Consider the following 22,019-nt stretch of genomic DNA (forward strand, 5'->3'; position numbering starts at 1 on the left):
AAGTAGAAAAGAATCACCTCTGTAAAATCAGGATGGTAAATAACTTACAGGGTAATTAGATTCAAAACATAGAGAATCCCTCCAGACAAAACTTTAAGTTACAAAAAGACACAAAACAGGAATATCCATTCCATTCAGCACAGCTTATTTTCTCAGCCATTTAAAGAAATCAGAATCTAACGCATATCTAGTTAGATTACTTACTACGTTCTAAGACTCCATTCCTGTTCTGTCCCTGGCAAAAGCATCACACTTACAGAGAGAGAGGCTTTGTATCTCCCTCCCCCCAGCTTTTGAAAGTATCTTGTTTCCTTATTGGTCATTTTGGTCAGGTGCCAGAGAGGTTATTCTAGCTTCTTAACCCTTTACACGTGAAAGGGTTTTTCCTCCGGTCCGGAGGGATTTTAAAGGTGTTTACCCTTCCCCTTATATTTATGACAACATCTATTCTGAGACCTGGTTCAGGCTTAAAAAATAGATCAACAGACCTCTATCGCACAGGGCGGGGAAATTTTTCACACCCTGTGCAAGGCAGTAAGTTTGTGCTGACCCTAAGTGTCATTCTTCCATTAACCTACCTATTGCCTCTAGGGGACGTGGATTAACTACATCGAAGGAAAAACCCTTCCCTCAATGTGGAAAGCATCTACACCATGGCGCTGATGCACACCAATGCTGAGTCAATGTAATGGCTTTAGTATAGACATTCCCTGACTCGAAGGGGGGGGGGGGTTCCCCCTTCCCATTAGAGTGATTTTTCTCTCCTATTCCATCGTTCTTCTACCTCCCTTGTAAAGCTCTTTCCTTCTTTTGATGGTAAATATGTGCATAAAGTTTTACTCTCAGCATCATTCCTTCCTTCCCCACCCATGAATGCCATTTCAACTAAAGGCTGAAATGCTCTGAAACTGACTTGTTTGCCCATGACTTGGTGGTACCTCTTCTTTTTTTCTCCCTTCACTTACTATATGTTAGGAGGGATGGAAGCAGTACCATCTCAGAACCCTAAAATCAGACATAGAGTCAAATCTTTCCCTGTTTGCTAACCACACCAACATTACCCTTAATACCTCTGGAGCTGCTTCCTTGGCCAGAAGAGGTTAAATTTGGCTTTGATGACATTGAGATTTGATCCCCGGAGCATCTTTGCTCCCAGGACAACAGGTGTGCACAGCAAATGGAATTAATGTTGTTGCCGTGTATTTCCTTGTGGAAATGGAACACAGACTGGCAGAGAATCACCTGGCCTGGATCGCTGTCTCTCCTGTGAGGTCATTTTAGCATTATACAAAACTGAGGTGACTTTATTCCACTTTATTTGTTGGTCACCTCTCCAAAAGTCTCTTTAAATAATTTCCCAACATTGAGACACAAATCTCTCTTTTAGTAATTTCACAGGTTTGGGACACAAAGGTGTCCAGAAATGAGTGAATTTCTTCTGGACTAATAATTTATTGTCAAAAATAATACCATTCTGATTCACCTGAAACTCTTCACAAATGTGTTACAAATACGCTGAATAGCTTTTTCCCAAAACAATGTTTGTGTGTCGGGGGTGGGGTGAGGGGGGGATTTAGATGCCAGTCAGAATGCAGCCACTGTAGGAGGCAGTGGTGGGCCTTCCCTTTGGAATTTTTAGCACAAGAGTTGGGGTGTTCACCTGTGAGGTGGGAGATCCAGGTTCAATTCCCCCTTCTGTCAAGGGTTTGGAAAAGCTCTGTGTGACATTGCACTCCATATGCTTTATGAAAATATGCATATGAATATGACATCACTGGAATTTGCTTTATGATGAGTGTCCCTTGTAACATATCATTATAGATGTAATAATCTAGTAAGTGTGTTCATTCTATTTGTTTACATGGATTATTTTTATGTCTGGAATTAGGAGAATAAGATATAAACTTGTATTACTGTTTTAGACATATTAAGTGGAAGTCATTAAAGATGCTTCAGAATCAATGAACTGTGAATGGCTTTGTTTACCTATAAGCCTTTTTCTGTACATGTGTGAGGAACAAGGAAGAATGGAGATAGGAGTCTTACAGTGACATGTGTCGATGTCACCAGATACTGAACTCCATCTTGAAGCTGGTACTTTTCCTGAGCGGGGTGGGATTCCAAACAAAGTTTTCCCACCTTGGGGAAGTTCTATATAAAGTGGGGAAGCAAACAATGAGTGCCTTCAACTGGCTTAGCTTGTGATAGCTGCAAGCACCTGGAAACATAACAACTGTAACCACAGGGGTGGGTGAGAACAGGCTGGACCCAGGTTAGAAAAGGCATCCGGTCTGAGAAGGATTTTACCTGAAATAACAACTGGGGTGAGAAGTTAACATTTGTAACTGATTTCTGAGTGTATTAAGCTTAGCCTTGCACATTTTACTTTGAGATTTACTTTGTTCTATCTGTTATGACTTAAAATCACTTGAATCCTACTTTTTATACTTAATAAAATCACTTTTGTTTATTTATAATCTCAGTGTGAGTAATTTTTACCTGGGGGGAAACAGCTGTGCATATCTTTCTTGAAGTGATAGAGAGGGCAAACATGTATCATTTTACCCTGTATAAGCTTTATACAGAGTAAAATGGATTTATTTGTGGTTTAGATCCCATTGGGAGCTGGGTATCGGAGTGTTCAAGACAGGTATCCTACTGAGGTTTTTTCAATCTAGATCTGTAGCTTTGGGGGTTTGACCCAGACCCAGGGTCAGTGGTGCAGCAGACCGGTGTGTCTGTCTCAACAAGGCAGGGTTCTGGAGGCCGAGGATAGCAAGGAAAACAGGCTCACAGGTAATTTCAGCACATCAGCTGACCATCCCAAAGGGGGTCTCTGAGACTGAACCCGACAAATTATGCACTTGGGTTACCTGCATTTCCAAAAAACATCCCAGCCCCTGAGTGATGTGCTATTTCAGTCTGGGTTTCTCTCAATCTCTCCTTTCAGAGTTGTTCTACTGTGGATAACTAATTTAATAAGCATTAAACAGCTTTATACAGATTAAAATTGATTTATTTGGGGTTTAGATCTGATTAGGAGCTCGATATCGGAGTGCTCAAGACAGGTATCCTCCTGAGGTCATTTCAGTCTAGATCTGCAGGTTTGGGGGTGTGGCCCAGACCCTTGTTCTGTGTTGCAGCAGGCTAGCATGTCTGACTCATCAAGGCAGAGTTCTGGAGGCCCAGGCTGGCAGGGAAAACAGCACACCAGATGACAGGAAGGAGGGAGGAGGGTGTCATGCTTGGACATACTTTGTTGAAGCAGCTGCAGAGATCTTCAGTGTTAACCACCAGTGACCAACACATGAAGTGGAATATACTCACCTCAGTTTCAAATTATATTGAAAAGGCCTAACGGGAGAGACAGCAATAGAGACCAGGTGATTTGCTGGCCCTGTGTGTTCCATTTCAAGAAGAAAAGACACGGCAACAACATTAATTGCATATGCTGTGCAAACTTTTTGTTCTGGGAGCAGAGATGCTCCAGGGAGCAAATCTCAAAGTCATCCCAGGAAGCAGATCCAGAGGTACTAAGGGAAACTTTGGTGTGATTAGAAAACAGGAAAACATTCAACTCTGATTTTACGGTTCTGATTTCAGGGTTCTGAGCAGGTACTGCTTCCATCTACAACTCATTATAAGTGATGGGAGAGAATACAAAGAGGTACCACCAAGTCATGGGCAAACAAGTCAGTTTCAGAGCGCTCCAGCCTTTAATTGAAATGACAGTGAGCCATTCACGGTAGGGAAAGGAAGGAATTATTCTAAGAGGTGAAATGTCAACTTTTATGAACATATTTACCTATCAAAAGAAGGAAAGAGTTTTACAAAGGAGGGAGAAGAGTGATTGGAAAAGGAGAGAAAAATAGCTTTAAGAGGAAGGGGGAAAACTACATCATCGAGTCAGGGAATGTCTATACTAAGACCATTGCATTGATTCAGCTATGGTGTGCAGCAGCGCCATAGTGTAGATGCTTTCCACATTGATGGAAGGGTTTTTCCATCAATGTAGTTAATCCATGTCTCCAAGAGGCAGTAGGTAGGTCAATGGAAGAATGACACTGAGGGACAGTACAAGCTAACTGCTTTGGACAGGGTGAGGAGACAGGTGCATTTCCCTTTTCCTGCCCACGGCTCAGGCTGGTGTCCCCCCTCCTCCCAGTGCAGGGCTCCTTATAGGATCATAGAATCATAGGACTGGAAGGGACCTTGAGAGGTCACCTATTCCACTCCCCTGCACTCATGGCAGTGCTAAGTATTATCTAGACCATCCCTAACAGGTGTTTGTCTAAAATGCTCTTAAAAATCTCCCAGTGGTGGGTATTCCACAACCTTCCTAGGCAAGTTATTCCAGTGCACAGCCACTCTTACTGTTGTGATGTTTTTCCTAATGTCCAACCTAAACCTCCCTTTCTGTAATTGAAATCCATTGGTTCTTGTCCTATCCTGTCCCCCCACCCCCCCGAGACATTACTTTGTAGTTTTATTCCTAAACTCTGTTTAACAGATGATAAATTATAGGAAATAAATAAAATTAAGAGAAGAATAATCGGGACAGCGCTGGGATGCTCAGAGATATTTTGTAGCAGCATCTGCAGAACATGCTGCAAAAGTCTTGAGTGTTAACCACCAGTTTGGGGAGTATTCTCTATTTTGCAGCCTGCCCTGACCTTGGCATTTTCAGTGAGGACTGCCCCAGGCACCTCTGGGTCACAGGAGGCAGAAAACGAGGAGAAGGAGTTATGAGCATGAGTCTTAGAGGAAGTAGGGACATAGAGTTGCCTGGGAACAGACCTGGAGTGACAAACTTGGGAGTTTCTGAATACAGCGATTGTTGGCTGTAGGTTATTTCTACTGGTGTTCAGGGAAGCAGGACTTTGGGTACATTCTTTGTCACCTCTCCTCCAAGGATTATACCAAAGAATATAGCTGACATTCATCATCAATTTTTCCTCCTTATACAATCAACCCTGCAGTGCCTCACAGATTGGCACCACTTAGGAAAAGGGGGCACCCATATGCTCGGGACCACTGATAATACCCGGCAAGCCTGAACACCCGTGGTGGATAATTTCTGCTACCATAGTGAAGAAGGGAAGAGTCATCACTGGGCTTGCCATGGATCTCCTTGCGGGGAGGAGATGACTGCAATGTACTTGTGCATCTGCAGCCATGGATCAGTGCATGGGTCCATCCCTTTGGTGACCTCACCTTTCATGTTTATCGAACACTACTGTCAGTCAGCATTACAACTTTGGTGTTACTGGGATATTTTCTAGGCTGGTGGCAGTGACATATCAGGGTCCAACCCAGAGTAATCAGCAGCTGTGTCAGAACCTTACAATGCCTTGCTGAAGTGGCTTCCACCGGGGCCACTCACAAACAACGTCTAGCATGCAAAGTGCACCCTTAGCCTCTGTATGTGTAACTGCAGCCTGAACAGGAATAGTTGGGTTACACTCAGACTCTCACCACCCTTGGGTATACTGTAGGGTGACCCCAACACACTCCCAAGTCTTTGATTTCCTCCAGAAATGTGCGTCCTGTGCTACCCAGTCCTCTCCTGGACAATACAAGCTACATTGTCCATTATTTCTTTAATAGCACTAATATGACTGCCACTTAGCTTCTCAGACACTTCTATTTAAACACAGTGGATTAGATCAAACAAAAAAACAAAGTTTTTTAATGACAAAGATAGATTTTAAGTGAGTGGAAATAAGGAGGCATAGAAGTCAGACATGGTTTCAAGAAAAATTAAGCTAGAATGCAACTTGTGCCTAAGTTAACAAATTATGTGAAATTCAAAGCAAAAGTTTCCTCATCACATGCTTTCAGCAGTCCTAGTGATGAAACTTCTTCGGTCAGGACCCCTCCCCCAGTCCTATGGCTGCTTCCTTTCTCCCTTCAGATGCAGTGAATCAATGGGCAGAGAGAGAGAGAGAGAGAGAGAGAGAGAGAGAGAGAGAGAGAGAGCGGTGCCTTTGGATGTCTGCCCCTTCTTTTTATAGTCCTATCCCTCCTTAAGAAACATTTCCACCTGGTTTCCAGAAGATGAAATGTCTATGTAGAAGGATGTTCCCTGCTGCTTTTTCCTCACCTTTTTAGGTTATCTTTGTTTCCGTTCCTGCTTGACGACTCTGGTTACTGTTTAGATACAAAATTAAGTAGAACACACCTTTCTTTGGTTAAGACGGACCAGTTTGCCAGCCTCAGTTTGCAACATGTATTAGTAACAAGATACAGGGTCATCTTATAACTTCACATACTTTATCAAAAAATTTGTATTAATATTTGCAGTGAGAGCATGACTATTTCTTGTTGACTCACAGATTTGTTTAGCATATAAAAGCTGAGCTCTGTGTGCAGATAATATGCATGCAATAGGGATAGTTTTTTGAACTTCAGAAGTCCATAGCATCCCACAAATACTTTTTAGGATATAGATATTCAGGCCTGTCTGTAAAGGCCTATACTCTAAGAATTCAGGTGTATTCTTATCGCTTGGCTAGTTCTAGAGATATAAAAGAAAGAAATCACTGTCTGCCGGTGTAAGGGCCTTCTCTTACTGTGACAGATTGAGGCCCTGTTCTTAGGCTAAGGCCTTTGACTAAGCAGCAGAGGCAGCCATAAGCTAGGAAGCGACCGGTCACATCCTCACATTCCAAACTAGTCACATTGAAATAAGGTGCTATTGGGCTGTTAGGCACTATCAGGACAGGATTGTATCCTATCACCTCCAGAGAAAGGGAAGTGCCTAGAAAATGTAAAAGGAAACTTAGTTTGATAGCATCCTGTCTGGCAAGAACTCACTTATCAATAGCTGGGATGTGAAATCCTCACTTCTGTATTGTTTTGTCATTATAGTTCCCACCTTGCTATTGTTTGTCTGTATAATCTCTGTCTGGTTCTGTGATTGTTCCTGTCTGCTGTATAATTAATTTTGCTGGGTGTAAACTAATTAAGGTGGTGGGATATAATTGGACAATATGTTAGGATTGGTTAGTTAAATTTCAGGAAAATGATTGGTTAAGTTATAGCTAAGCAGAACTCAAGTTTTACTATATAATCTGTAGTCAATGAGGAAGTGAGTGGGTGTGGGTGGGAGTGGGCATGGGCATGTGGGTGAGGGAAATGGGAGCAGGGAATGGGGGTAAGAAAATTGGAATCATGTTTTGCTAAAGGGGGAAATGGGAACAGGGAATGGGAGTAAGGAAGTTGGAATCATGTTTGGCTAAGGGTAGGAATGGGAACAGGGACACAGGTGTAAGGCTCTGTGGTGTCAGAGCTGGGAAGGAGGACAGTAAGGAAGGAAACTGGAATCATGCTTGCTGGAAGTTCACCCCAATAAACATTGAATTGTTTGCACCTTTGGACTTCGGGTATTGTTGCTCTCTGTTCATGCGAGAAGGACCAGGGAAGTAAGTGGGTGAAGGAATAAGCCCCCTAACAATACTGTTTTACATCATCACTGCACATATTCAGGAATTGTTCCTGAGTAACCAAATCACACATTTCTTCCAAGCTTCTAATGCCTTTTCCCCCTCACCCACTTATCTAACAAATCTCTCATTTCATTTACATAAGCCATATTACTCAATCCAGATCCCCGCTTAAGACTCCTGTAGGTTTCAGTTGTAATCTGAAACTGTTTCAAAACCATAAATTTACCATGGTTTGAAGCATCATCAAAAGAATCATCAATAGAAATCTTATTGAATATGTCCAGAGCTCTTTCAGTCAATTTTGCGACCAATGTGCTCATTTTTTGATTGTCAGGAACTGTATGGAGGGTGCACAGTCTCTCAAAGGTGATGAAATATTGAGCAATATCACTGGACTCATCATATCATGGAGATATTCGCTCCCATTGTGTATTTTTGGGGAAGTGGGGTCAGCTTCTGGAGGGATTTGTCTCTTCCACTACATAACAACAAGTTCAGCCTTCTGGGCCTCAGTCTGGGCCTGTATTTCTCTGTCTCTTAACCACAGGACTCATTGTCCATGATTGCTTCTGCTTTCTTAGCCCTTTTGTGGGCAGCTTCTTCCCTGGCTGCCTATGCCTCTTTGAGCTTCAATTGAAACTCCAGGTCCTTTGCCTTCTCTTCTGCTTCCAGTCTGGCCAGCTCTACTTTAGCAGCTGCCTCACTGGTAGTCATTTTTCTGCTTTTTTGTGCTGGGTCACACCCCCTCTGCAGTTCACTGAAACTGAGATTCACTCAGTTCAGGGGCTCCTTAGTTAACAGAGACATTCCGAATACCCAGTTTTCAGCCATTCTGGCAGTCTGCAACATCTGCAGTTCTAGCTTCTTTTGATCTTCACTCTTACTTATTTCATTTATTTTTCTGTCCCTACTTACCTTACCCGAAATAAGCAAACAGAAAATATCAAACCAGTAATCACTTTGTCTATGCGCAACCCACCGCAGCCAAAAATCACTGAAAATCACAACTAGATTCACAAAGCAATCAGCTGTGCACAGATCCTTCTCAGCTACGCCACTCTTACGTGTTGGGTCACAGAAACCTCTTTGGGACTGCCACCCAATGTGCTGAGTCTCCCTGTGAGCCTGTTATCCCTGCCAGCTTGGGACTTCTGTACCTCACCTTGTTTGTGCTAGACACACTTGCCTGCTGCAAACCTAGATCCAAGTCTGAACCACATCCCCCACAAGCTGCAGGCTTCACTGAAAACAGCTTAAGAAGTACTCCTGTCTCCAGCACTCAGATACCCAGCTCCCAATGGGGTCCAAACCACAAAGAAATCCGTTTTACTCTTTATAAAGCTTATACAGGGTAAACTCATAAATTGTTTGCCCTCTATAACACTGATAGAGAGATATGCACAGCTGTTTGTCCACCCCCGCCCCTCCCCCAGTATTAATACATACTCTGGGTTAATTAATAAGTAAAACGTGATTTTATTAAATACAAAAAGTCGAATTTAAGTGGTTCCAAGTAATAACAGACAGAACAAAGTGAATTACCAAACAAAATAAAATAAAACATGTAAGTGTGAGCCTAATACAGTGAAAACTAAATGCAGCTAAATCTCACCCTCAAAGATGTTGTAATAAGCCTCTTTTACAGACTAGACTTCCTCTTAGTCTGGGTCCAGTAATCACTCACACCCCTGTAGTTACTGTGCTTTGGTCCAGTTTTTTTCAGGCATTTCCTTGGGGTGGAGAGGCTATCTTTTGTGCCAGCTGAAGACAAAATGGAGGGGTTTCCAGAGAGGCTTATATAGTCTCTCTCTTGTGGGTGGAAACCCCTTCCCCTCTCCTATGCAGAATCAAGCTCCAAGATGGAGTTTTGGAGTCACATGGGCAACTCAAAGGTCCATGCATGACTCAGTTCCTTACACGACAATGCTACATTCCCAGGAAAGCTAAGATGTGGACTGGTGTCTCTCAAAGTTCATTGTTATCTTTAGTGTTTCTTGATTGGGCACTCACATAGAATAGTCTTTTCTCAAGAATCTGTCCAACTGCTTCACTAAGCCTACTTAAAATCAAAGAAGTACATAATCAGTATTCACAACTTCGAATACAAAAATGTTACATGCATGCAAACAGGATGAATATATCCAGTAGATCATAACGTTTGCAGAGATATGTTACATGGCCTATCTACCATAAAACATATTCCAGTCATGTCATATTTACAGCCATGAGCCTATTTCTATAAAGAATTATGCGGTGCAGTGTCATACTCTGTTTCACGGACTATAAATTATGGGAAATAAATAAAACTAACAAAAGAATCAGAAGGGAGCTGGCCTGTTCGGAGATATCTTGTAGCAGCATCTGCAGAGATGATGCAGAGATCTTCAGTGTTAACCACCAGTTTGGGGAATATCCTCCTTTTTGCAGCCTGCAATAACCATTTTCAGTGAGCACTGCCCCAAGCACCTGCGGGTCACAGGAGGCAGAGAAGACAGGAGGAGGAGTTCTGAGTTCCTAGAGGAAGTATAGGCATAGTGTTTCCTGGGCAGAGACCGGGGGTGACAGACTTTGGAGATTCTGAATACATCTGACTTGGATCATCAATTTTTCCTCCAAATACAATCAACCATGCAATGCCTCACATTTTGGCACCACTTTGGAGAAGGGGGTACCAACTTTCTCTGGAGCACTGATAATACCAGGAAAGCCTGAACACCCATGGGGAATAATTTCTTTTACCATAGTGAAGAAGGGAAAAGTCATCACTGGGCCTGCATTGGATCTCCTAGGGGGAGGTGATGACCACAATGTCCTTGTGCATCTGCAGCCATGGATCAGTGTATGGGCCCATGCCTGTGGTGACCTCACCCTTTCATGTCACTCAAACACTACTGTCAGTCAGCACCACACCTTTGGTGTTATTGGGATATTTTCTAGTTTAGTGGCATTGACATACCATTGTACAACTCAGTAATCAACAACTGTGTCACACCTACGTGGAACCTTACAATGCCTTGCTGAAATGGCTTCCACCTGGGCCACTCACAAACAACTTTCAAGCATGCAAACCACACCCAAGGCATCTGTGTTTAACTGCAACCTGGCTTGGAATACTTGAGTTACTCTCAGGCTCTCACCACCTTTGGTTATACTGCAGGGGGACCCCAACACACTCCCCAGTCTTCGATTTCCCTCCCGAAATGTACATCCTGTGCTCCCCAGTCCTCTCCTGGACAATACAAGTTACATTCTCCATTATTTCTTTATCAGCATAATATGCATACAACTCTTAGACATTTGTATTTAAACACACTGGATTAGATAAAACAAAAAAACAATGAAACAAAGTTTATTGAACAGAAAGATTTTCAGTGAGTGCAAATGAGAAGGCAAAGAAGTCACACAGGGTTACAAGAAAAATAGAGCTAGAAGGCTACCTGTGCCTAAGTTAACAAATGATGTGAAATAAGAAGCAAAAGTTTCCTCACCACATGCTTAGAGAAGTCTTACTTGCCATCCTTCTTAGGTCAGGACCCCTCCCCCAGTCCAATGGCTGCTTCCTTTGTCCCTTCACATGCAGTGAATCAATGGGCGGGCAGAGAGAGAGCGAGAGAGAACGGTGCATTGGGATGTCTGCCCCTTCTTTTTATAGTCCTGTCCCCAGTTTGAGAAACATTTCCACCTGGTTACCAGGAGACAAAATGTCTATGTAGAAGGATGTTCCCTTCTGCTTTTTCCTCACCTTTTTGGGCTACCTTTGTTTCTCTTCCTGCTTAATGACTCTGGTTACTGTTTAGATACAAAATTAATCAGAGCACACATTTCTTTGTTGAAGAGAGATGAGTTTGCCAGCCTCAGTTTGGAACATTTATGAATAACATGATACAGTGTCATCTTATAACTTCTCATACATTATGAAAAAAAAATATTAATATTTGTGATGAGAGCATGACTATTTCTAGTTGACTCATAGATTTATTTATTGTCTTAAACTGTGTGCAGATAATATGCATGCAAGAGGGATAGTTCTGTGAACTGCAGAAATCTGTAGCATACTGTGGTCTCCCCCTGAGCTCTTCTGGTCATCATGTGGTCTCCATCAAGCAAAATGAGTGAACCTATCTTTTCTACTTTGGGGAGTAACCTAGCAAGGGAAGGACATAGGATACCATGGTGATTGGCATGCTATAAATTGCTAGAGAATCTGGAGTACTCTTATATGTCTTACAGGTTTTATATTCCACCCATTCGGGCCAGGACAATGAGGTGATTCTGAAACCAGGAATTACTGAGACAATATCCTCTATAGCTGCAAACAATTTGCACGTTTCACCTGTGTCTAACTTTCTGTTCCTTTGATTCCAAATTTCTTTCTAAGTCTGGTTGAAAATTTTTCTTAATAACTTTTTTATGGGAAATTGGATTTTGCATTTAACTATTTTTTCATGAAATTATCAGCATTCCATCAAAATAAAAAAAACTCCCCTCCTCCCTAAACCCATGGTTGTAGGACTCTGGTGATGTTCCAGGTCAGTTCAGCAAGAGGAGAGACCATGATGCATAATGGGGGGATGTAGTGCAGCCTTGGAGCCTGGCCCATGGAAGAGATTGGTGGTGTGTGGTATCTGAGGCACCCCCATCGTATTTCCATGTCGAAATATTAAGGTTTTAGCAAAAAAATGTTAGTCTCCACACACACAAAAAAAAAAAAACACAAAAAAAACTTTGTGGATCAGGTATACACAGTACCGAACTTGCACTGAAAAAAGCAGGATGAAATACACTGTAACCTCATACTCCGTAACTATGGTAGAATTTGCATCATTTAATAACATAGTAAGAAAGAGTGGGATAAATTAATTCCCAGGGAACCAATTATACCAAGGTGTCTTTGGTTCACTGAGTGCATTAATTAGGTGTTCTAGCTCTCTGAGCTCAGGTATTCCCAGTTGCTTCTGGAATCATGTCCCCCAGATCACACATGTCAGTATAAAATTTCCTGCATGCTTCAAACTGGCAGTTTCTACTGATTGGGAAATGTCACCACATCTCTCTCTCTCTTCTCAGCAGGTACGTGCTATTGTCCTGAATTACAGTCACACACACACTCAGACATGATTTTTCTCAGCAGCTATTGAATTCAGGACCTCTAGAACTTAACGCCTCAGTCCCAATTCCTACCCCTTCAGCTAAAGGAGAGACCTTCTGGTTTGGAAAAAATAGACAATTACACAGTCACCAAACCCAGGGCTTTCCATTATGTCTCTAGATTTTCATACAGGCTCAAGTAAATGCCAAAAAGCTTAATTAGCACAGTAAGCAACTTGACCCCAAAAGGACATGCTAAGCCATAGAGCTCCCCTTGCCCAAAGATGGTAGAAAGATTGACACTACTTTACTCTTACCCCTTCTTTTGGGAAGGAATAATCTCTTCAAGCTGAGATGGTTTTTATCCCGATTCTGTTACAGCAGAGTCACAAGTCACTTTTGGCTGCTGGGATAAGTGAACAGGAGTGTCCGTGTGAGGGGCATGATTAACGTCTGTAATTGTATTTATGCAGTGTGTATTTTATCGAACAACTGGAAAGACCAGCCATGAACATCTGGCTCTGTGGACTAAGCCCTTCCCTGAGCGCGTACTGATGACAATTGAGAAACTCATCTCCATTTATTTTCACGTACTTCATTAAGAAAAGGAACAGGTTTTCCACACCATCCACCTGCCCACATCTCTGTAGCTGCCTGATGACTGTTCAGAGGAGATGGAAAGGGGAAATCACTCGGAAGCAACTGAGTTCATTCTCTCAGGACTGACAGTTGGTCCGGAGATGCAGGTCCCCCTGTTTGGGGTGTTCCTACTGATTTATGGTATTACCCTGGTGGGGAATGCGGGAATGATCTTGTTAATCAGGATTGATCCCCAACTCCACACCCCCATGTACTTTTTCCTCAGTAATTTGTCTTTCTGTGACCTTTGCTATTCCTCGATAATTTCCCCTAAGATGCTGCTGAATTTCCTAGCTGAGAGGAAAAGCATTTCTTACACTGCCTGCGCTGTGCAAATGTATCTCTTTTACGTTTTTTCAGATGTTGAGTGCCTCTTGCTGGCTGTGATGGCCTATGACCGTTATGTGGCCATCTGTAACCCGCTGCTCTATACGGTCACTATGTCCAGGCATCTTTGTAAACAGCTGGTGGCTGGGGTGTACGCTGTGGGGTTGGTGGATTCAATGATATACGCATGTTTTACATTTCAACTGTCATTCTGCAGCTCAAATATCATCAATCATTTCTACTGTGACATCCCACCACTGTTGGCGCTCTCCTGTTCTGACACTCACATCAATGAGATTGTGATGTTTACTTTAGTATGCTGCATTATCCTGAGCAGCTTCATGAGTGTCCTCCTCTCCTATGTCTATATCACCTGCACCATCCTGCACATCCGCTCTGCCAAGGGCCGACGCAAAGCCTTCTCCACCTGCACTTTCCACTTGACCACTGTGGTTCTGCTTTTTGGCACCCTCCTCTTCATGTATTTACGACCCACCTCCAGCTATTCCATGGACACAGACAAAGTGGCCTCAGTGTTTTACACACTGGTGATCCCCTTGTTGAACCCCCTCATCTACAGCCTGAGGAACAAGGAAGTGAAGAACGCCCTGAGGAAAGCAATGAATAAACTCCTAACCAATTCTTGAATCTGTTTAACTCTGTATTGATTTACTGATGGGGAGTGGAAAGAGGTAAATTCAATTCCCAGCACATTGCAATCTAATTCCCCAAAGCCCATGGTAGTATTGTTCATTATTCTATGTTATTACTTTTAATTTGTGTGTATTCCAACAAGGTCTGCAGGCCCCGACCAAGATCAGTGAACAAAACAAGGGAAGAGTCACAGGTCCAGAAAGAGAGAATTATTTTATCAGCAGGTGCTAGGGGCATCTACTTAGAGAGTGAGACGCTGAACTTCACATCTCTGTTCCAATCGTTATTTAATTAGTTATCCACAGTAGAACAACTTTGTCAGGAGAGATTGAGAGCAACCCAGACTGGAACAGAACATCAATCAGGGGCAGGGATGCTTTCTGGAAATGCAGGTAATCCATGTGTATAGTGTGACAGGTTTGGTCACAGACACCCCTATTGGTACTGTCACCTGATGTGCTGAAATTACCTCTGATCCTGTTTTCCCTGCCAGCCTGGGCCTCCAGGACCCTGCCTTTTTGGGCCAGACACACTAGCCTGCTGCAACACAGACCAAGGGTCTGGACTACAACCCCCAAACTACAGATCTAGACTGAAAGTAGCTCAGCAGGATACCTGTCTCCAGCATGCAGACATCCAGTTCCCAATGAGATCTAAACCCCAAACAAATATGTTTTACTCTGTATAAAGCTTATACAGGGTAAAATGATAAATGTTTGCCCTCTATATCACTGCAAGAGAGATATGCACAACTGTCCCTCCCCCCACCCCCCAGGAACAATTATTTACAGTGAGTTTATAAATAAACAAAAGTGATTTTATTAAGTGTAAAAAATAGGATTAAGCGGTTTCAGTAAGTCACAAAACGAAATAAAACAAAACACGCAAGGCTAAGCTTAATACACTCAGAAATCAGTTACAAATGTTAACTTCTCACCCCAGTTCTTACTTCAGGTAAAATCCTTCTCAGGTCAGATATCTTTTCTGACCAGGGTCTCACCTGTTCTCACCCACCTCTGTGGTTACAGTCCTTTTGTTTCCAGGTGCTTGCAGGTATCTCTGTGTGGTGGGGAGGCTGTCTCTTAAGCCAGCTGAAGAAACTCATTGTTTGCCTTCCACACTTTAGATAGAACATCCATAAGGTGGAAAACCTTTGTTTCAAATTCCACCCCCTCAGGAAAATTACCAGCTTCAAGATGCATTTCAGTATCAGGTGACATGGTCACATGTCACTGTAAGACGCCAGTGTGACGTTGCACTGCATAAGGCTTTATGGAAATATGCTTATCAATGTAATATGACATAACTGGAATATGTTTTATCTTAGATAGGCCATGTAACATATCTCTGCAAAGGTTATGATCAACTGGATATATTCATCCTATTTGTATGCACATAACATTTTTGTATTCGAAGTTATGAGTAATGGCTATGTACTTGTTTGATTTTATGTATCCTCAGTGAAGCAGTTGGTCAGCTTCCTGAGAAAAGATTATTCCCAGTAAGTGCCCAGTCAAGAAACACTGAAGCCAGCAATGAACTTGGAGGCAGCAATCCACATCTGAGCATTCCCAGGAATGTGGCGTCAGCCTGTAAAGAACTGAATCATGCATGGACATGTGACTTGCCCCTTTGACTCCAAAACTCCATCTTGCTGCTGGGATTCTACACAGGGGGAGGGAGGGGTGTTCACCCACAACACAAAGTCTATTTAAACCCTTGGAAGACCCTCCATTTTGTCTTCAGCTGGCTCAAGAGATATCCTGTGGGGGTGGAGAGGAAACCAGAAAGAAACTAGGACAAGGGTCAGTAACTACAGGGGTGTGAGTGATTGCTGAGCCCAGACTAGAAGGAGACTAGTCTGTAAAAGGAAGCTTACTGGAACACCTCTGAGGGTGAGGTTTTATCTGTATTCAGTTTTCTTACTGTATGAGGCGTAGAGTTGAATCTTCTATTTTATTTTGCTTGGTAATTCACTTTGTCCTGTCTGTTACTGTTTGGAACCACTTCAATCCTACTTTATGTATTTAATAAAATCACTTGTTACTTATTATTTAACCCAGAGTAATTGATACCGGGGGAGGGGGGCAGCTGTGCATATATCTCAGTGTTATAGAGGGCAAACAATTTATGAGTTTACCCTGGATAAAATTTATTCAGGGTAAAACAGATTTATTTGTAGTTTGAGAGTTGGACATCTGACTGTTAGAGACAAAAACACTTCTTAAGCTGCTTTCAGTTATGCCTGCAGTTTGTGGGACGTGGTTCAGACCTGGGTATGTGTTTGCAGGCAGCAAGCGCGTCTGACACAACCAGGCAGGGTTCTGGAGTCCCAAATTGGCAGGGAGAGCAGGGACAGAAGTAGTCTTGGAACATCAGTTGACAGCCCCAAGGGGGTTTCTGTCATCCTACCCATCACATTCTTCCTGGTTTGTGCCACACATACACAGGAAGGCTTGCTGGTAAACAGAGACTTTCACAGTTCATTGATTCTGAAGCACCTTTAATGGCCTCCACTTAATGTGTCTAAATCAGTAATACAAGTTTATATCTTATTCTTCTAACTCCAGACAGAGAAATAATGCCTGTAAACAAATAGGATGAACACACTTAGTAGATTATAAGATTTATAATGATGTGGTACATGGGACATTTAGCATAAAGCATATTCCAGTTATGTCATATTCAGACGCATATTTTCATAAAGCATACGGAGTGCAATGTCACACACAGCTTTGCCCAGCCCTGGATGGGAGGGGGAAATGAACCTGGATGTCCCACCTTACAGGTGAACACCTCAGCTATTGGGTAAAAATTACAAAGAGAAGGACCACCACTGCCTCCTAGAGTGGCTGTCTTGCGACCGGCACCTAAACCCTCCCCCTGCACACAAGCATTGTTTTTGGACAAACCTATTAGGAGTATTTGTGATACATTTGAGAAGAGTTTCAGGTCAATTCAAACGGTATTGTTTTTGACAATAAATTATTAGTCCAGAAAAACCTCACCCATTTCTAGACATCTTTGTGTCTCAATGCTGGGAAATTACTTAAAGAGACATTTGGAGAGGTGACCAACAAATAAAGTGGAATACAGTCACCTCAGTTTTGTATCATATTAAAAAGACCTCACGGTAGACACAGCAATCCAGAGTAGCTGATGCTGTGGCCCTCTCTGTTCCATTTCCAAAAGGAAAGACATGGCAACAGGATTAATTTTACTGGGAACAAAGATACTCCAGGGATCAAATCTCAAAGTCATCAAAGCCAAATTTAACCTCTGACACCAAGGAAGTAGCTACTGATGTATTAAGGGTATCGTTGGTGTTGTTAGCAAACAGGGAAAGATTCATCTCTGATTTCTGGGTTCTGAGCAGGTACTGCTTCCATCCTTCTCAACTCATTGAAAGTGAAGTGAGGAAAAACAAAGAGATACCACCAAGTCATGGGCAAAAAAGTCACTTCAGCCTTTAATTGAAATGACAGTGGGCCATTCATGGGAGGGGAAGGAAGGAATTATTGTGAGAGGATAAATTTCAACATTTGTTAATATATTTACCTATCAAAAGAAGGAAAGAGATTTACAAAGGGAGGGAGAAGAGTAACTGGAAGGGGAGGGGAAAATAGCTTTAATAGGAATGGATTAAACTCCGCCATCGATTCAGGGAATGTCTATCGTCAGGCCATTACATTGACTCAGCTATGGTGTGCAGCAGCGCCGTAGTGTAGATGTTTTCCACATTGATGGAAGTGTTTTCCCTTCGATGTAGTTAATCCACTCCCCTGCACTCATGGCAGGACTGAGTATTATCTAGACCATCCCTGACAGGTGTTTGTCTAACCTGCTCTTAAAAATCTCCAGTAGTGGAGATTCCACAACCTTCCTTGGCAATTTATTGCAGTACTTCGCCACCACCACTGTTGGGATGTTTTTCCTAATGTCCAATCTAAACTGCCCTTGCTGCAATTAAAGTCCATTGGTTCTTGTCCTCTTGTTCCCCGCCTCCCCCATTGTTTTGCATTTTTATTCATAAACTGTGTGACGGGTTGGGTCACAGAAACCCCTTTGGGACTGCCACCTGATGTGCCTAGATTACTTCTGAGCCTGTTTCCCTGCCAGCTTGGGACTTCAGTACCTTACCTTGTTTGAGCCAGACATGCTTCCCTGCTACATACAAAGATCCAAGTCTGAACCACGTCCCCCACAAATTGCAGGCTTAACTAGAAACAGCTTAAGAAGTGCTCCTGTCTCCAGCACTCAGATACCGAGCTCCCAATGGGGTTCAAACCCCAAAGAAATCCGTTTACTCTGTTTAAAGCTTATAAAGAGGCAACTCATAAATTGTTTGCCCTCTATAACACTGATAGAAAGATATGCACAACTGTATGCCCCCACCCAGGTATTAATACATACTCTGGGCTAATTAATAAGTAAAACGTGATTTTACTAAATACAGAAAGTAGAATTTAAGTGGTTCCAAGTAATAATAGACAGAACAAAGTGAATTACCAAACAAAATAAAATAAAACACGCAAGTCTTAGCCTAATATACGAAAAACTAAATGCAGGTAAATCCCACACTCAGAGATGTTTCAATAAGCCTCTTTTACAGATTAGATTTCCTCCTAGTCTATGTCAAGCAATCACTCACACCTCTGTAGTTACTGTCCTTTTATCCAGTTTCTTTCAGGCACCTCCTTGGGGTGGAAGGGCTATCTAAAAGCTGAAGACAAAATGAAGGCGGTTCCCCAAGGGCTAATATAGTCTCTCTCGTGGGTGGAAATCCCTTCCCCGCTCCTATGCAGAATCAAGCTCCAAGATGGAGTTTTGCAGTCACATGGGCAACTCACATGTCCATGCATGACTCAGTTCCTACAGGCCAATGCCACATTCCCAGGAAAGCTCAGATGTGGATTGGCATCTCTCACAGTTCATTTTTAGCTTAAGTGTTTCATGATTGGGCACTTACAGAGAATAGTCTCTTCTCGAGAAGCTGACCAACTGCTTCACTGAGGCCACTTAAAATCAAAGAAGTACATTACCAATATTCGAACTTCGAATACACAATTGATACATGCATGCAAATAGGATGAATATATCCAGTAGATCATAACCTTTGCAGAGATATGTTACATGGCATATCTCGCATAAATCATATTCCAGTTATGTCATATTGAAAGTCATAAGCACATTGTTGTAAAGCATTATGGGGTGCAACATCACACTCTGTTTCACGGACTATAACTTATGGAAAATACATAAAACTAACAAAAGAATCGGGAGGGAGCTGGCCTGCTCGGAGACATTTTGTAGTAGCATCTGCAGAGATGATGCAAAGATCTTGAGTGTTAACCACCAGTTTGGGGAATATCCTCCTTTTTGAAGCCTGCCCTGATGTCGGAATTTTCAGTGCGGACTGCCCCAGGCACCTCCAAGTCACAGGAGGCAGAGAAGACAGGAGGAGGAGTTATGAGTTTTTAGAGGAAGTAGGGGCATAGTGTTTCCTGGGCAAAGATCTGGAGTGACAGACTTGGGAGTTTCTGAATACAGAGATCTCTGGCTGTTGGTTGTTTCTTTTGGTGTTCAGGGAAGCAGGACATTGTGTACATTCTTTGTAACCCCTCACCCACAGATTGTACTAAAGAATATAGCTTACTTGGGTTGTTGCGGTTCAATGACAAGACAGCACAGAGCTTTAAGCAAGCAAGCGAGCTGCTCTGCTAACGGGCTTCTGCCTGTCAGCTTTCCACCTTCCCCTTTATTCTTTCTCTCCCCCCGCACATTACCTTCTGCAACAGATAAAAGGAATACACTGGCTTTGTTTAACATTGTTATTTACCAATTTCTATCTACCGCATTCCTTGCTCTTGGGCCTTGAGCCCAGTCCTGGGAGGCTTCCCATGGCTCACGTCATCTGGGCGAGATTCCAAGGTTCATGCCCTTGAGAAGAGCTGTGTGTGCACAGCTCCTATACAAAACTCCGGGTGTGCCCTGAATGTTGCCAAGCACATGAACCTTGTATGAATCCTACATTGGGTCATCAATTTTTCCTCCTAATATAATCAACCCTACAATGTCTCACAGGTTGACACCACTTAGGAGAAGGGGGCACCAACATGCCCTGCAGAATTGATAACACTTGCCAAGCCTTCACACCCATGCAGGATAATTTCTTCTATCATAGTGAAGAAGGGAAGAGTTAACACTGGGCTTGCCAGGGATCTCCCTGAGGGGAGGTGATGACCACATTTGCCTTGTGCATCTGCAGCCATAGATGGGCTGAACACTTGGGGGACCTCACACTTTCATGTCAATTGAACACTACTGTCAGACCGCACCACACCTTTGGTGTTACTTGGATATTTTCTAGGTTCATGGCTGTGACATACCAGGGTCCAACCCAGACTAATCAGCAGCTGTGTCACACCTACCTGAAACCTTGCAATGCCTTGCTGAAGTGGGCCACCTGGGCCACTCACAAACAACCATCTAGCATGCAAATCACACCCTGAGCATGTGTGTGTTACTGCAGCCTGGCCAGGAATACCTGGGTTACACTCAGGCTCTCACCACCCTTGGTTATACTGTAGGGTGACCCCAACACACTCCCCACTCTTCAATTTCCCTCCTGAAATGTACATCCTGCGCTGTCCAGTCCTCTCCTGGACAATACAATCTACATTGTCCATTATTTCTTTAATAGCACTAATATGCTTGCAACTTAGCTTCTCAGACACTTCTATTTAAAGAAACTGGACTACATAAAACAATAAAACAAAGTTTATTGATAAGAAAGATTGATTTTAAGTGAGTGCAAATAATGAGGCATAGAAGTCAGAGAAGGTTTCAAGAAAAATAAAGCTAGAATGCAACTTGTGCCTAAATTAACAAATGATGTGAAATTCAAAGCAAAAGTTTCCTCACCACATGTCTTCAGCAGTCTTACTGACCAAATTTCATATGTCAGGACCCCTCCCCCAGTCCACTGGCTGCTTCCTTCATCCCTTCAGATGCAGTAAATCAATGGGCAGAGAGAGAGAGAAAGAGCACAGTGCCTTGGGATGTCTGCCCCTTCTTTTTAGAGTCTGTCATAAATATAAAGGGAAGGGTAAACCCCTTTAAAATCCCTCCTGGCCAGAGGAAAAATCCTCTCACCTGTAAAGGGTTAAGAAGCTAGGATAACCTCGCTGGCACCTGACCAAAATGACCAATGAGGAGACAAGACACTTTCAAAAGCTGGGAAGAGGGAAAACATCAAAGGGTCTGTGTCTATCTGTGTGAGGCTTTTGCTGGGGACAGAACAGGAAAGGAGTCTTAGAACTTAGTAAGTAACCTAGCTAGATATGTGTTAGATTATGATTTCTTGAAATGGCTGAGAAAAGAGCTGTGCTGAATAGAATGAATATTCCTGTCTGTGTGTCTTTTTTGTAACTTAAGGTTTTGCCTAGAGGGATTCTCTATGTTTTGAATCTAATTACCCTGTAAGGTATTTACCATCCTGATTTTACAGAGGTGATTCTTTTTTACTTTTTACTTCTATTTAAAGTCTTCTTGTAAGAAAAATGAATGCTTTTTCATTGTCCTTAAGATCCAAGGGTTTGGGTCTGTGGTCACCTATGCAAATTGGTGAGGGTTTTTTTCCAAACCTTCCCCAGGAAGTGGGGTGCAAGAGTTGGGAGGATTTTGTGGGGAAAGACGTGTCCAAAGCATGTTTTCCCAGTAAGCCAGATAAACATTTGGTGGTGGCAGTGGAAGTCCAAGGGCAAAGGTTAAAATAGTTTGTACCTTGGGGAAGTTTTAACCTAAGCTGGTAAAAGTAAGCTTGGGGGGTTTTCATGCAGGTCCCCACATCTGTACCCTAGA

The 22,019-nt window shown here is 42.7% G+C and overlaps 1 protein-coding gene across 1 annotated transcript; it reads left to right on the plus strand.

The window, feature by feature from the left end:
* Positions 1–13,210: 13,210 nt before the first annotated feature.
* On the plus strand, positions 13,211–14,149 carry LOC144266317 (olfactory receptor 5W2-like). Its single transcript, XM_077819765.1, has one exon. It carries the CDS (start codon positions 13,211–13,213, stop codon positions 14,147–14,149), a length of 939 nt encoding a protein of 312 aa, XP_077675891.1.
* Positions 14,150–22,019: the final 7,870 nt, after the last annotated feature.

Source organism: Eretmochelys imbricata, chromosome 6, assembly GCF_965152235.1.
Source record: "Eretmochelys imbricata isolate rEreImb1 chromosome 6, rEreImb1.hap1, whole genome shotgun sequence".
Taxonomy (NCBI): Eukaryota; Metazoa; Chordata; order Testudines; family Cheloniidae; genus Eretmochelys; species Eretmochelys imbricata.

Excerpts from the sequence above, each read along its gene's own strand:
- LOC144266317 (XM_077819765.1), top strand. The coding sequence starts at position 13,211 with ATGGAAAGGGGAAATCACTCGGAAGCAACTGAGTTCATTCTCTCAGGA.